The 15824-nt window shown below is 37.8% G+C and overlaps 1 protein-coding gene and 1 long non-coding RNA gene across 6 annotated transcripts in view; one reads left to right on the top strand and one right to left on the bottom strand.

Annotated features, from left to right (window-relative positions):
• The window catches only part of LOC128314100 (uncharacterized), a 120961-nt gene that overhangs the window by 69780 nt on the left and 35357 nt on the right, over window positions 1–15824 (bottom strand). The window lies entirely within an intron of this gene.
• RFTN2 (raftlin family member 2) overlaps window positions 1–15824 on the top strand; it is a 79701-nt gene that overhangs the window by 36411 nt on the left and 27466 nt on the right. For all 5 annotated transcript variants that reach the window (XM_053215506.1, XM_053215508.1, XM_053215507.1 and 2 more), the window contains 4 exons: window positions 3265–3544; window positions 6406–6609; window positions 14276–14397; window positions 15658–15761. In XM_053215506.1, coding sequence (XP_053071481.1) covers window positions 3265–3544; window positions 6406–6609; window positions 14276–14397; window positions 15658–15761 — 710 coding nt within the window. The remainder of the gene's footprint in view (window positions 1–3264; window positions 3545–6405; window positions 6610–14275; window positions 14398–15657; window positions 15762–15824) is intronic.

Raw genomic sequence — 15824 nt, 5'->3', positions numbered from 1 at the left:
GATAAAGAGGTAAATTTTTTTACCTATAAAAAATACAGAAGAAAACAAAAGAATAGACATACTGAATTATGAATAAGTTGAGGAGTTTGAGAATATAAATATAACATATATTAGGAAAATTAAGCTTAAAAAAAAGAATCAGTGTGGGGGGGATCTCCAATAAATGTGTCTTAGGGGGGTTTATTTAAGAAATCTATAAAATGAATACAAATGCATGAAAGTAATGTCCAGTCTTGAATGGACAGACAGAATCCACAGACAGCAAAATACAAAAGGAAACATAAACTACAGACCTTTGGAAAAAGGTTCAACCTAACTAATAATTTTTAAAATAAAACTGAGATTTAATACCTCACCAATATTAACTGAGAAATTAAATTGAAGGTATTAAATCCAGTGTTGGAAGAGCTTTAAGAAAACATTCATATATCGCAACTGGCATCGTAATAAATTAGTACATTGTAGTAAATTAGGTGTTTCTGGATATCAGTCTGGTCAAAAATATCATAAATACCATTTTATTCTTTAGAATCTATTCCAAGAAATTAATTGAAAAGGGGAAAAGTCATTTTTATACAAAGTAGTTTAATCAACAGTGAATAAAGAGGCCAGATTCTCAATAATTGGAAAATTGAGGAGATAGCAATGGTACATCCATACAATGCAATATTTTATGGGGACTAAACGTAACAACTATATTGACTGTTGAGATAGAAAAGTCTATACAAAATAACTTAATTGAAACTTAAACAAAAAATTGAACACTATATGCATATTGATTAAGACCAAGAAAAATTATACATTTATAAGTGTTCTAAATTGATGGGATTTTAAGTGAAAGTTTTTCTTAGTTGCATTGATACATTTGTAGGGTTTAGGTCTTATTTAAATGAATATAGCCAAAAACCTAAGGCATTTCCTTTCAAGTAAGAAACTGAGGTTTGCTCACTGTTTCTAGTATTGTTCCCAAGGTTTAAGTGGTCTTGTGTGTCAGAGTGTCTATAATTTGTATATAGCCAGTTAGAGCTGCTAATGATATTTCTCTTTTAGGTATAAAGTCACCATTCAATAAGGTTTTCAGGAACAGTCTTTGAGACTAGATTTTTATAAACAAGCTACGCATACTGTTTACTACTACTAATCTGGGAGATTTCAACTTGTTTTTCTGGGAATAAATCCCCTCCAGAAAATTTCTTTTGAAACAAAAATGTAACTACTAATTTAGTCTTAATAGATCACCATCAGAGCCCTTGTTTTGCATTTGACTTCCTGGACACAGTTAAAGATCTATTTAAACAGGAAAGTACTGTTATTTCAGCAATCAGAGTAATGGATTTATTTCATGAAGAGAAAAGCTTCAGGAAACATAGCACATGAACTATTTGAACATTGCCCCATGTATGAACAAGAGCAGTAGATGAATGCCAAATGTTATTTTGGAACAATTGTCTTACATAAAGAGTTTATTGTTGAATAGCTAGATTTTAAGTCATTTTAATTTTAGATCAATATTTGTTTTATGTTTAAAATTAGATTTATAAGTGTTTTTCTCAGGATTTTAAAGTAAAAATAACATTTAAAAATATCAATCTTCCGATTTAAAAACTGGAAAAAAAACATTAACACTATATTTGTTACCAAATGTTTCCAGCTAAAACTTTCTAGTAATAGAAAAAGCCTTCTGTACTTTTTCACCCAAATCAACTAATAAGACCTAGAGAAAGAACTGACAATAAATTTACCCATTTCCACCTGCAGAAACGTCATGCCCCCTTACCACTCCCTCTTCTCTCCCAGGACACCTGATATAAAGGACAATTTGTGGTTATTTTTAAGGCTTCATGCATTGTTACAATCTCAACATGTCCATGTATAGGAGTAAATGATACTGCAACAGCACTATCCTCTGTCTTAGCTCCACACACCTATCACCTCTGTCCTGCCCAGAATTTTCCTTGCTGACTAGAGCTGAGTGACCATTGTCCCCTTTGAGTGGGTATTGCTCTCTGGTTTTGTCCCAGTTCTTCCCGGCCCTTTTCATTGCAACCTCCATCATAACTCTTTCTTCCCCTCCCAGGGTAGCATTTAAAACATGTAGTTTAAATATTTAAAACAGTGGCCAAATTAAAGATGTTGCTATTTCTTCATTTTTACTTATTTAACCAATACTTATAGAGCACCTGTAGGTACAAAATGGCACAATACAAAAATGATTAAGATACAGTCCTTGCCCTCAAAAGAATTGCCAGCTTAACAGAGGAGAAAGACGTGGACACAAAAAGAACAAAGAAATGTAGAAAAAGCAGAGAAAGGGGAAAGTGCTGGGCATGAAAATGACCCTCTTAACGTCTCAAATTATTTCACTGGCATTATGTAATGTTCTTCTGAATCCTATTCTTTAACTTATACGATTGAATCTGATCATGTGTATTTGGCCTGATAGGAGACAATAGCATCAAGATATAAATAGATGGGAAAGCTTCCTAAGAGTGAATTGGGCCTATGCATGACATGCACACATTTGTCAAGAATTAGACTTCTAACATTTTTCTTTACCCACATCAAGCAAGCAATTCTGTATGTTTTTGCTTTTAATGTTTTTGCTTTGTTAATTAAGATGTATTTAGTCATGTTATTTTTGAGGATTTCTTGGAATAGCTTTTAATTTTGCCTCAGTGGGAGAAACCATTGTTAACAGGCTTGCAAAAATCATGTTATAGAATTATTAGTTCTTCTCAAATAGTAACCTTTTGAAGAAAAATGATTCCTGTTTTCATAATTTCTTTTATTTTTTAATTTTATTTGAGAGAGAAAAAGAGTACGTGAGAGCAGGGAAAGGGGCAGAGGGAGAGAGAGAAACAGAGAGAGAAAGAGAGGGAGAGAGAGAGAGAGAGAGAGAGAGAGAGAGAATCTCAAGCAGGCTCCATGCTCAGTGCAGAGCCAACACAGGGCTCAATCTCACGACCCTAGGCTCATGACCTGAGCTGAAATCAAGAGTTAACGCTCAACAGACTGAGCTCCCCAGCAACTGCTTCTTTTCATAACTTCTAAAGTGTATCAGTTCTGTTTGAAGAAGTCACAATAATACTGTGACATAGAATTTGGAGTAGTGCTTTGTTACAGGTTATTAATTTGTTTATGAATGGGTCTTTAGTTAGTGGTCAATTTACTTCATCTTATGAATTTCCTTAATAAACCTACAGGTTAACTGATAAAGTGATCAATGTAAATGAATTTTACATCTTGCTCTACAATCTCTTTTAGATTAATATAGCTGCTAAGAGAGGAATGAAATTTGTTGGATTCATATCACAGCCTTATTCACCACTTAAATTCTGCAACGGAACCAACCATGATGAAGACGTAGAGTCAGTGCTGCCTCTGAGACACACTTCAGATGAAAACTGTAAAAGTTGGAATGAAGGAACATTAAGTGGGCAATCATCTGAGAGTGGAATTGAGGAAGAACTTCATCATGAAAGTGAACAGTGTCAGATGGACCGAGATGGCAGCCCCAGTTATTCTAAATCAAGAAAGGGAGAAGGTAATAGACAAGATGAGTAGAAATAGTATATTAGTTTCAATTTAGTAAAAATAAGTTTTTGAGGGGTTTTTTGGAAATACGAGACAAAGTAAATTTCTGAAACTACAAAAACCGAGTAAACTAATATATTACACTCATCTTGATTTTGTTTTTAATTATTATAGCCAGAAATAAGGTAAGGCAGTTTTTCAAACAGTTGTCCCTGGCATGGTCATACAATACCATCCATATAATGAAACTTGGTTTGAAACTTGGTTTCCATTTAGTCATTCACCAACTCCCCTATAAAATGGAGGCTATGCGTGTATACAGAAAGTGATTCTATAAATATAGAAAGCTGTTCTGATTTATGTTTGTTTTTTGCAAACAGAGTGTGAGAATTTTAGTTTTGGCCTTTCCCATTTCATGGATGGTTTTTGCCCTTGAAGTTAATTGACTTTCTTTGATGATCAATTAGAATATGAAAATGCACACCATGATGAAGCAATTAATATAACAATAGTGCCTGCATCCGAAAATAGCTTTAACCATTAGTTTTAGTCTACTTTGCCAACTAGCAACTCTTCCCAAGCAATTGAGACCACTTCCTCATGCATCTTGGCCTGCTCAGAGTTTTCTGATATCTTTGCAAGCATGCTTTTAAAAAGCACTGTTAGAGAAAGTCAAAGACTATGCACACCTTACAGTTAAGAGCTCTGGAGTCAGGCTGCCTCAATTTCTTTATATAAAGGGAGTTGTTGTGAGAAGTAGCTAAAAGATAAGGCACTGTGCCTGCCACAGAATAAATTCTGGAGTAAGTTAGCTGCTATTGGCTGACCTTTTGTTCTAAGTTAGTGCTGAAGCTGTACCCACTCGTGTAACACACTGCACATATGCACATTGGCTTTCTGGTTGTAATGAGATGTGCTCAATCTCGTGAGCCTAGCAGAGACCCATCAACCATGGTCAGCACAATCCTTTTATGAACAAGCCAGGAGCACTTCCTAATTCATCGTCTCATCCTTCCTCACTGCCACCACCACCCTCCTATTTTCTCACTAGCTCCTTAACTAACAATCACCCTGATTTTCTTGCAGTGTAAAAATTTTAAGAACAAGAGTTGTTGAAGATATGGTCAGAGACCTATTTGCTATCTGCTACCCAATGCTGCCTTTAAACTCCCGCTGGTTCCCATCCCGACCTGATTAGATCAAGTGTCTATTTCTAGCCCTTTTAAATTCTAAATCCAAAATGATGCCTACTTAATTTAATTAACAATCTTTATTTTTTTAATTTTATTTTTATGTATTTTTAAATTTACATCAAATTAGTTAGCATATAGTGCAACAGTGATTTCAGGAGTAGATTCCTTAATGCCCCTTACCCATTTAGCCCACTTCCCCTCCTACAACCCCTCCAGTAACCCTCTGTTTATTCTCCATATTTATGAGTCTCTTCTGTTTTGTCCCCCTCCCTGTTTTTATGTTATTTTTGTTTCCCTTCCCTTATGTTCATCTGCTTTGTCTCTTAAAGTCCTCATATGAGTGAAGTCATATGACATTTGTCTTTCTCTGACTAATTTCACTTAGCATAATACCCTCCAGTTCCAACCACGTAGTTGCAAATGGCAAGATTTCATTCTTTTAGATTGCCGAGTAATACTCCGTTGTATATATATACCACATCTTCTTTATCCATTCATCCGTCGATGGACATTTGGGCTCTTTCCATACTTTGGCTATTGTTGATAGTGCTGCTAGAGACATGGGGGTGCTTGTGTCCCTTCAAAACAACACGCCTGTATCCCGTGGATAAATGCCTAGTAGTGCAATTGCTAGGTCGTAGGGTAAGTCTATTTTTAGTTTTTTGAGGAAACTCCATACTGTTTTCCAGAGTGGCTGCACCAGCTTGTATTCCCATAATTAACAATCTTTAGATTCCACTTTCTAAATAGTTTAAATCCTATACTTCTTTATAATTTGTCTATGGCAAAAGTTCTTAATTTGGGCTGTCAGGGTGGGGTAGTGGCAGCATGAGGTTGGGGGAGATACACACAAAAGATCTCTTGGAGAATCTGGTGAAATCCACAGAGACTCAATCCAGAAAAATGCACATGTACATACATACCCCCAAATACTTTTGCAATGCAAGTGGGTTTAGACTTCCTAAACACAACCATAGAGGTGGGTCCCTACACCACTCCCCAAGTTAAGAATTTGCCAACTTATGGAAAAGTAGAAGATATGACCTAGCAGTTCCATGTCTGCATATGTATGCTAGAAGCTACTCCCACATGTGTGTCTAAGGAAACATGAACAATGTTTATAATGACAAAAATTTGGAAGCAATGTATATGTCCATCAACAGGAGAATAATAAACTAGGATATTATGTAGCAGTTTAACTAAATGAATAAGGTCTACATGTATTAATTCCACTCCAAGCAAAAGAAAATCAATTTATAGATGCATATATACAACACCACTTTTTAAAAGTTTTTTAAACTTCAGAATATTATATATATATATATATATATATATATATATATATATGGGTATATAAAAGTATATTAAAAGAATAAAAGCTTGCATGAGAATAATAAACACCAAATTATTATAGTACCTATTTCGGGAGAACTGGATTAGGGAAGACTACATAGTAAGCCTCAACTACATCCATTTCTCATTTTCTGGAAAAATAAATCTGAAGGAAACATGGCACAAGGTCAACATTTAATAAAGCTGAGTGGTGGGTAATTTTATTATTCTCCATGTTTGTCTGTATGCCTGAAATACATGAGTAATAAAAAAATGTTTAGGAATCTTTTCAATAAGTAAATTAATAAATAAATAATCTTTCTTCTTTCCGAATGCCTATCCCTAGAAAACAAGTTGTATACAATATTCAATGTTTTCGATGATGAATCAACCTGCTGGACCTATCAGGAAGGCATCCTGTCAATGAAAGTAACAAGAAAAGGATCTGTCATTAGTACACTTGATGCCGATTGGCTGGAGTTAACTACATTTTATTATAAACAAGGCTTATCTTTAATTGATTCTTTTGTATGCTGGGAAACATCTAAAGGTATGTTTTATATTATAATATATTGATACCTAAAAAATTTGACCTGTATCAGAGTTGGTGGAAATGTTTTTGCCTCTCAAGATCTATGGCTAAAAGGACAGGAATTATTCATTATTATTCATTATAAAATTCATTAGGAATTAGATTCCAATTATTACACAGCTGTGCAACTTTAATTTAAAAGCTTAGGGGCTCCTGGGTGGCTCGGTCGGTTAAGCGTCAGACTTCAGCTCAAGTCATGACCTCACAGTTTGTGAATTTGAGCCCTGTATTGGGCTCTGTGCTGACAGCCTGAAGCCTGCTTCTGATTCTGTGTCTCCCTCTCTCTGCCCCTCCCTTACTCATGCTCTGTCTCTCTCTCTCTCTCTCTCTCAAAAATAAATAAACATTAAAAAATTTTTAATAAATAAAAGCTTAATCATAGTGTGTGGTAGAATTGTAATGTTTGCTGTCGGGTTGTAACTATCAGGTATAGATAAACCACTGTGTGATTGACTAGTAGGATTTTCCAAATAAGATGTATTATAACAGTCCAGTTGAAAGGATTATAGTGGCATTTGATAGTTACTATCCAAACTTATTACACTATCCCAGATTTGGACACTATCTAACCATGTACTCCAATCTATATCTGACTCTAAAATTTGTATAGAAAAATAATCTTTGGTTTAGAAAATGATATTTACTCTATTTTTTCTGCGTTCCCTTTATCTTTCAACTTCCCCTAGTCTTCCTCTTTTAGTTACGATGGGATATGTAATCACTCATGTCTATCACAAAAACAACAAAACTTTCCAAAAGTTACTTTCTAGGGAAAGTGTTTTAAAAAAGAAATTGGTGCTGGGGCACCTGGGTAGCTCAGTTGGTCAAGCCTCCAACTCTTGATTTCATCTCAGGTAATGATCTCACAGTTGTGAGATTGAGCTCTGCACCAGGCTCTGCCCTGGGCATGGAGATGGCTTAAGATTCTTTCTCTCTCTCCCTCAGTCCCTTCCCCACCCACGTGCACATGCACATACCCACGCTGTCCCTCTCTCTCTCTCAAAAAAAAATAAAAATAAAAAAGAGATTAGTGTTAAAAGAAAAGAAAAACTCATAGTTAGGAGACTTGAAAATTGCATTAGGAAGGATGAAGGCTATGAAAACCAAGATTAACTAACTTAATGAGGCTAGAGGAAAGAACAAAAAAAGCAAATGAGATATCAGTATTCTTTACTATCATTAAGTCAGCCTATTACATCAGGGATACCTTAACTAATAGAACTAAAGACTTTGGATGATTATTTAAAATTATCAAGAGTCATGGTCCAATAAGTTCTTTTAACTAGCAACCAAGAGTAAGGATCTAGCCTATTGAAGTACCCAGAAATATGGCCCATAGCACACAGCCCATAGCAGGTGCTCAATAGATAGTTCTTAGTATTTTGGTTATTGGAAACTTCCTCCAAGGTGGTCTTTTATGGAAACAGCAAAATCTTTTTTCTTTAAGTTTATTTATTTTCAGTATATGTGCTGCCGAAGCAAGCACAAGTTTATTTATTTTCAGAAAGAGACAGAGAGTGCATGCATATGCACAAACAGGGGAGGGGGAGAGGGGAAGATAGGGGGAGAGAGAGAGAGAGAGAGAGAGAGAGAGAGAGAGAGAGAGAGAGAGAATCCCAAGCAGGCTCCATGCTCAGCACAGAGCTCGACTCCAGGCTTGACGCCACGAACTGTGAGATCATGACATGAGTGAAACCGAGAGGCAGACACTCAACCAACTGAGCCACCCAGGCACCCATAAGATTTTTATTTTTAAGTAATCTCTACACCCAACATGGGCCTCAAACTTACACCCCAAGATCAAGAGTCTCATGCCCTTACTGACTGAGCCATCCAGGTGTCCCAGAAACAGCAAAATCTAAGAAGAGCATGGACTTTAGGATGAGATAGACCAGGGTTTGAATCCTATGTTCTCTACTTATTAGCTGGGTGATCTGGGGAAGTGAGGTGAGCTCACTGAGCCACAGTTTCCTATAAGGGGAGTAAAAATACTCCCTACTTTACTGCTATAAAAATTTGATAAGATGCAGTATGTACAAAATGACTCCCACAGTGCCTTACCCACTGTCAGAGCTTATTTTCTGGAGTTAGTTTTCTTTCCTGCAGCTTGTGTGCAGCTACAGTACTTTTAGTATGGATCAGCTACTTGGAGGTCAGTTTATGCTTCATATATTTCTTTCTCTCTTCTCTTCCTTCCAAAAAGTCTAGTTGGAGACATTTCAAAATTTGGTTTGTTACTAACTGCTGAAGGAAAAACGAGAATTACTCCTTTCAGAATCTCTTTCTGGCATCCCCGCCTTGGGCCTTGCCTGATGAAAATAAAATTAGCCACAGCAGTTGCCAGCCAGAGACTCTGTAGAGCTTTTGTTCATAAAGCCTCAGAAGCTATTTAGAGAGCTCAGGGGAGAATCTCTCCCTCTCAGCAGCTCTGGAATGTCTCATTAGACATTTTACATTGCAGGCCATGCCAAGCCCCTAATGAGCCACCACGGTCTGTGGGGCCTGGCAATTGGGTGTGTCTCTTGGGACTTCCCTAGGAGTACACAGGGAAGCTGCAGAGGGGAAATTGTGACCCATGCCTGTGTCACTGTGAGAAGCAAGCCGGAGGAAGCAGGGCTGAATTGGTTGCTTTGTTCTGGGACATTTGATGCCTGACAGCTAAAGCACATAGGGGACAATGCGTATTTTGTTTTGTCTTGCTTCCATCCTCTTCCAAAATATTGTCAGAAGTCAGCTCACCATGAGAAATAAAAGCACAAAACCAGACATTGCACAGACATTTAAATACCTTATTCCACAAATCTCATAAAATATCTTCCTCTAGAAAGAGGGAGAGGGGGAACAAAACTTTTAACAAGTTTTCTCCTTTGGTGGGGTCACGGTGGAGAGGTTATAAGGACTGTGAAATTCCTCTTCAGTGCCCTTTCCCACGCACTCTCAAAGCCTTCTGCTTCGAAAAGCCCCACAGGAGAGGTACCCAGCGGCCGTCTTGCTGTTCTTGCAGCCTGAGGGTTCCCACTGCAATGGTTTCCTGTATCTGACATTCTCCGGCATTGTTGGGTCCTCACCAAACCGGTCCTCTGCTGGAATCACTGCACACGCACAGGGGCTTGCACTATAGGGCAAAGAACTCCAACTGGTCCCAATTGAGCCAACAAAGATAAAACACTTTATTTTACCAGAATGTGTAGAATCCAGTGGGCAGTTGGCATGGGTTGAGATGAGCAGCTTTGCCAGCTGATATAAAACACACACACAGACACAGACACAGACACAGACACAGACACATATACACCCATGAGTCCCCATACTCTACTAGCCTACAAATGCCCCCATTATCCTCAGAGAATAGTCTCTTCCCACCTTTAGTTCACCCACATCTTAAGGCTACATTTTGATTTTTTATGAATTTTTAGACTTAAGTTCATTTCAAACTCTTCACCCCTATAAAAAGGCTTATGTGAGCTGACAGGCAAGGTGTATCAGAATGAGGAGTGAGGTAGAGTACTGACAAAGAAAATGTATTTATTCACCACAAATATGTGTATGCCAGGCCCTATGCCAGGCACTGGATTTACAACGATGAGCAAAATGGACATCTTCCCTACTCTCAAAAAGCTGGCCCTGTGGCATCAGGCAGTCAGGCGGTAATGGGTACAGAAACATATGTATCTAATTTCAAACTGGAGAAAAGTGTTGTGACATTACCTAACACCATATTGTAAGGAGGGATCAGGAGGTCCCGCCTGACAAGGCACCAATCACACTGAGACTGGAAAGCCAGCATTCCAGAGCCACAGGCAGACCGTTCTAGGCAGAGGAAACACCCCCAGATGTACAAAAACCCCAGGGCAGGAAAGAGGAACAGGGAAAAGGTCTGTGTGCTGGAGCAGGGTATGAAGAGAGAATGGCTCCATACAAGGTAGAAGTGGTAGGCAGCAGCCAATCTTATAAATAATGCAACAAGAGCTAACATGTATTTGTACTTACTATACACCAGCATTGTTCTAAGCACTTTAAATTTATTAACTCACTTAATCCCACAGCAACCCTGTGGGGTTGGTATGATTATTCCTCTTTTGTAGATGAGGAAGCTGAGGCACAGAAATATTTAAAAATGTGCCCATTTTCATGCAATTAGAAAGTGGGGCAGGGGGCACCTAGGTGGAGTGTGTGCTCCTAAGCAAAAACTTTAAACATCCTGCCAGGATTTTTATTCCAAGTCATTCACTGAAGATTTAAAAAGGGAGTTATGGAGGTGCCTGGGTGGCTCAGTCAGTTAAGTGTCTGACTTGGGCTCAGGTTATGATCTCACATTTCATGAGTTTGAGCCCTGTGTCAGGCTCTGGGCTAACAGCTCAGAGCCTGGAGCCTGCTTCAGATTCTGTGTCTCCCTCTCTCTCTGCCCCTCCCCCACTTAGGCTCACTTTCTCGCTCTCTCTTTCAAAAATAAACATTTTTAAAAATTAAATAAATAAATAAATAAATAAAAGAGGGAGTTATGACCTGATATGCATTCTTAAAATAACTTCTTTGGCCTCATTTTGGGAAGTGGATTAGAGAGGGCAAGAGTGGAAGTGGGGGGGGTGCCATCAAGAGGCTGAGACTTGTTTTGGAGACAGAATGTTCATGAATGAGGTACAAAATGGGAGTCTCCATATTTGCCCTCCAGGCCTACCTCTAGGCAGTTTGATGCCAAAAATGACACATGGACCAAAAATACTAAAATGGAATGTTACCTTTCCTCACATTTACATAAATGACACTGTCATATGTAGCTGAAATGAATGTGTCAGAGCACACGGCCAGACAAGTAAGCCACTCCCTGAGAATTTGTTAAGCTTGTGCTTCTTAAACCAGGGCCCAAGTACCCTGAGGGTATGCAGCCTTGTGCTAGGGAGTACACAGATTCAAAGGATAGAATGTCAATATTACTTAATATGGGGAGTTGGAGAACTTTACTTTTTTACATAATATATTTGAAAGGAATGCAAATATTGCATGGCTTTTAAGATATAAACATTAAGACGTTAAAGAAACCTTATTCTTGCCACAAATCAATTCAAACTGTACTTGGAGACCATCCTTCAAGGGTACAGGTATACTTTCCTTTGCTACTGATGGTATTTGGCTAAAAAAAATTAAGAAGCAGTGGGTCAGGTCAATGCTTTGTAACATTTTCATATTATGCACACATAGAAAATGATAAGATAATAAGGCACATGGGTACAAGAAGATAAAACTTCTCTGAGCAGGAGGTGGCATCCCATATCTTGGCACTTCTGGAAGGGGTTCTCAGAACACCAATGGGCCAAGACATACTGGGTGGGAAGCTCTGGAATATGTACTGTTAAGAAGTGACTCAGTTCTATAGGTGCCTGGGTGGCTCAGTAGGTTAAGTGTCAGACTTTGGCTCAGGTCATGATCTCATGGTTCATGGGTTTGAGCCCTGTTTTAGGCTCTGCTGACAGCTCAGCTTTGGATTCTGTGTCTTCCTCTCTCTGTGTCCCTCTTCTGCTCACACTCTTTCTCTGTCTCAAAAATAAATAAAAATGTTTAAAAATTTAAAAAAAAAATGACTCAATTCAGGAACAGTTATTAAGTAACCGTTTACAATTATCAACTCATCCATTACCTGGAAGATTTAACACACCAAGCACCCAAACAGCCACTCCCCATGGGACCTTCCCTGACACCCTGCCTCGCCTCCACTTCTGTTAGGGAGAATTTTTCAGGAGATATTAAATACTTTCTCCTGTGTAAGCTTCATTCATCTGTGGCTCTGGGGACTGGCATGGGAGCTAAGAAGGTCAGCCAGGACCTTGGGGGCTCTAAAGTGAGAAGGGAGGGACATAAGTATAATACACATATAGAAAAGTGCATTAATCTTATGCGTACAGCTGAATAAAAACAAACATTCAAGATATAGAGCATCTCTTTATATATCAGTTATATCTCAATAAAGCTGGGGAGGAAAGAATTCAGAGGGGGAAAAAAAGGTACAGAACATTTCCAACATCCCAGAAGCCACCTCATGACCCTCCCCAGTCAATGTCCTCCCACCCAGAGGAAGCATTATTCTAACGTCCATCCCCATAGATTAATTTTGCCTGTTTTTGAACTTCACATAGGTTGAAGTATACAGTATTTACTCTTTTGTGTCTGGCTTCTTTTCTCAACATAGTTTCTGAAATTCATCCATGTTGCTACATAGCAGTGAGTCTTACTTTTTTATTCTTGTGTGGCATTTTTTGAGTGTACCATGGTTTCATTCTTTTAAACCAAAAGAAATTTAGAAGTACTAGGATACCCCAATATTGAGAATAAGAAAACAGACACAGAGCCACAAAACCACATTGTAATCCCAAAGTAAATAAGAAGCAGATTATAATTAACTACATAATTATCACAGTACATAATTATTTCTAAAATTCATACCCCCTTTCTAAAAAAGGACTTGGGACATACATATTTTTAAAGACGGTCTTGTGAAGCTCTAAACTTACGATAAAAAGATTTGCTTCCACTGGTCACTTTGGTATGACAGTGGACAAGTACATTTAAAGGAAGTGGAACATACACTGTAATTAGAAAACTAACTCTAACTAGTAAATTAAACTTTACTGGGTTTGAGGGAACCAATCTGAACAAGGTAAATTCTTCACGGTATTCTGCCCTAATTGTAAATGATGTAAATAATAATGATGATGATTTTCTCCTAAAGCTTATAGCCTGTTAATAAAAATCAAAACCAAAAATTACATTGAAATTATGTTTGGCTTCTTTATCTTTAAGCTTAATAGATCACTTGAAAATGTTGTAGGCTATAATTTAGATAAATGTCCAGCAGAGAGACTTTGATGCGACATTGTACTGTATAAAAACCAAACTGTTTAGCCAGCACGTGACCATGGGAAAATTGTCTCCTATTGCAAAATAGGAGACAAAAGAACGTCCATAAAATCAGTTTAGTTTTCGCCAGCTGGTTATTGTCAACTATTCAAGAAAATGTCAGAGAGGCCCTCCCTTAAAACTTCCTTCCCAGCAGGAATTCTTTTGACAATGACTTCTGTTTAGGATTTTCCTGTTACCATTCTTTCATTATTTTTTTAAAAGCATCATTGAGGTAAAGAATTGTTTCGTGTTTATATTTTTTTGAAGTAATCTTACCTCACATTAGTTTGAATATCACACCTATAGTTTCAAGAATATACATTTTTATGTTTTCTCTCCTAATGGTGTAATTAATGTGCATAAACATATAGGTCAGAAACCAAAATTTGATTTCAGGGTGAAGGTCAGTTCCCAGTGCTTTTTAGACTTAGGAAATCCACTTGTTTCTCACTGTATGATATTATTTTATCTTGTTTTTGTGTTTGTAGTTTTCATATTTACAGTTTGATTTTAATTCAGTGAAGTACAAAATTGTCTTGACCTTCCCCAAAAAACCCTACAACAATAACAACTCTCAAAGAGGAGGATGTTATTGATTCAGCCAAAACAAGTGCTGATTAATTTATATGCTTTTCTTTCAGCTTCCTAAAAGGGTTATCTAAGGATTTAGATGATCTTAGGAGACACTCAGTATTTGCCACCCTTCTTAATTGCATCCTTTTCCTCACAGGGGACCATTTGCCTAAATCTTTGGAAGGATTCTTTATCTATGAAGAAGAAGGTTCTGGAGTTCCAGGTTCCAGTAGGAAAGGAAATGATGCCATCGTAGTAGAACAATGGACTGTTATTGAGGTAAACTGCAGTTTTCTGACAGTTTAGCTTTACTTTTCTATTTAGTTTTACATGTTAAAGATCTTCATTGCCTAATACCTGCAGTATCCTTCAAACACATGTTTGTGCAGAGTTCAGAATTTTATCACAAATGCATAAACAAACTGTATAGATTTGTGAAAAGGTGATTTCCTTTACTCCATGTTCAACTCCGTGATAAGATAGTAAAATAATTACCTATACCTAAATAGCAGTAGATTCCCAAGGATTTGGCATTATAATCCTGAATAAAGTTCCCAGGCACTGAGACTCTCTTTACACATGCCATGACAACTGGTTGAAACTGAAAAAAAACTCAGTCAATAACTACTATTTTATCTCCAAGAAACCAATGTGACTGACTTTTATTTATTTATTTATTTATTTATTTTACCTTGTGAATTGACTTTCAAAGGCAAAAATATCCAAAAGGTGTTCTCTCTCTCACCAGGCCAAATATGTACACACAGCATTGTCCTTCCTAATCAGAGATGACATTGCTGCTGATGTTGTGCACTCTGAATTCAGATGTCACCGAATGGACTGCCCTTGAGGTGTACAGACTGAATTCAGGTATATTGTGTTGTGTGTATGAGGCCCTCACTGACAGGCTGTTTCATAGACACATGTGCCTTTCTGGCCTTATAAAGGCATACAGAGAGGCATAGCTCATTTTCAAATAAACTAGAAATCCCAATGAGGGGGGAGAAAAGGATTTGGGGGGAGAGGTAAAGCTCCTAGTAAAAATCAATTCCACATGAATAAAAAGCAGGGAAACAACTCAGCATCTAAGCCCCACTTGCCTTTTACTTCCTGATCTTCACTTCCTACTCTTATCCTCACTTCCCAACCCCTGGTCCAGTGTTTCTAACCAGTATGGTCTGTAAACTACTTGAATCCACGTCACTAGGGAGCTTTTCTAAATGCAGATCCCCTAGCCCCATACCTTAAAGTCTGATGCCTGAACAAGACTGAGGGAACACAAAGGAAGGCAGGCCCAAACTCTGGAGAACCAGATGGAAACCTCTCTCCACTCTGATCCCCAGTGTCTCTACTTTGGTTAAATGGTTAGAACGCAGCAAGTAGCAGAAAATGAAGCCCAGGAAGACTGCAGCTGATGAAACTGTACTTAATGGAGCATGAACTCCCTTTATTGTAACACCCATCACCCTTTATTGTAATCACTTGTGTTGCTGGTCATCTTGCCATTAAGGCTATGAGCTCTTATGCTTATTCATGCAGGGCTGTGAAATCAAAACGGATTATGGCCCTCTGCTGCACACTCTGGCTGAGTTTGGATGGCTCCTGACAAGCGTGTTGCCTACACCTATACTGCGACATGACAGGTAATACCAGAGTAGCCTTACAAACTCTCATTTAATTCAAAATATAGTTCATTTGTTAGATAA

The sequence above is a fragment of the Acinonyx jubatus genome, chromosome C1 (genome assembly GCF_027475565.1).
Source record: "Acinonyx jubatus isolate Ajub_Pintada_27869175 chromosome C1, VMU_Ajub_asm_v1.0, whole genome shotgun sequence".
Classification (NCBI taxonomy): Eukaryota; Metazoa; Chordata; class Mammalia; order Carnivora; family Felidae; genus Acinonyx; species Acinonyx jubatus.
The sequence above is the reverse complement of the archived record's forward strand: the minus strand, read 5'-3'. Positions and strand labels throughout refer to the sequence as shown.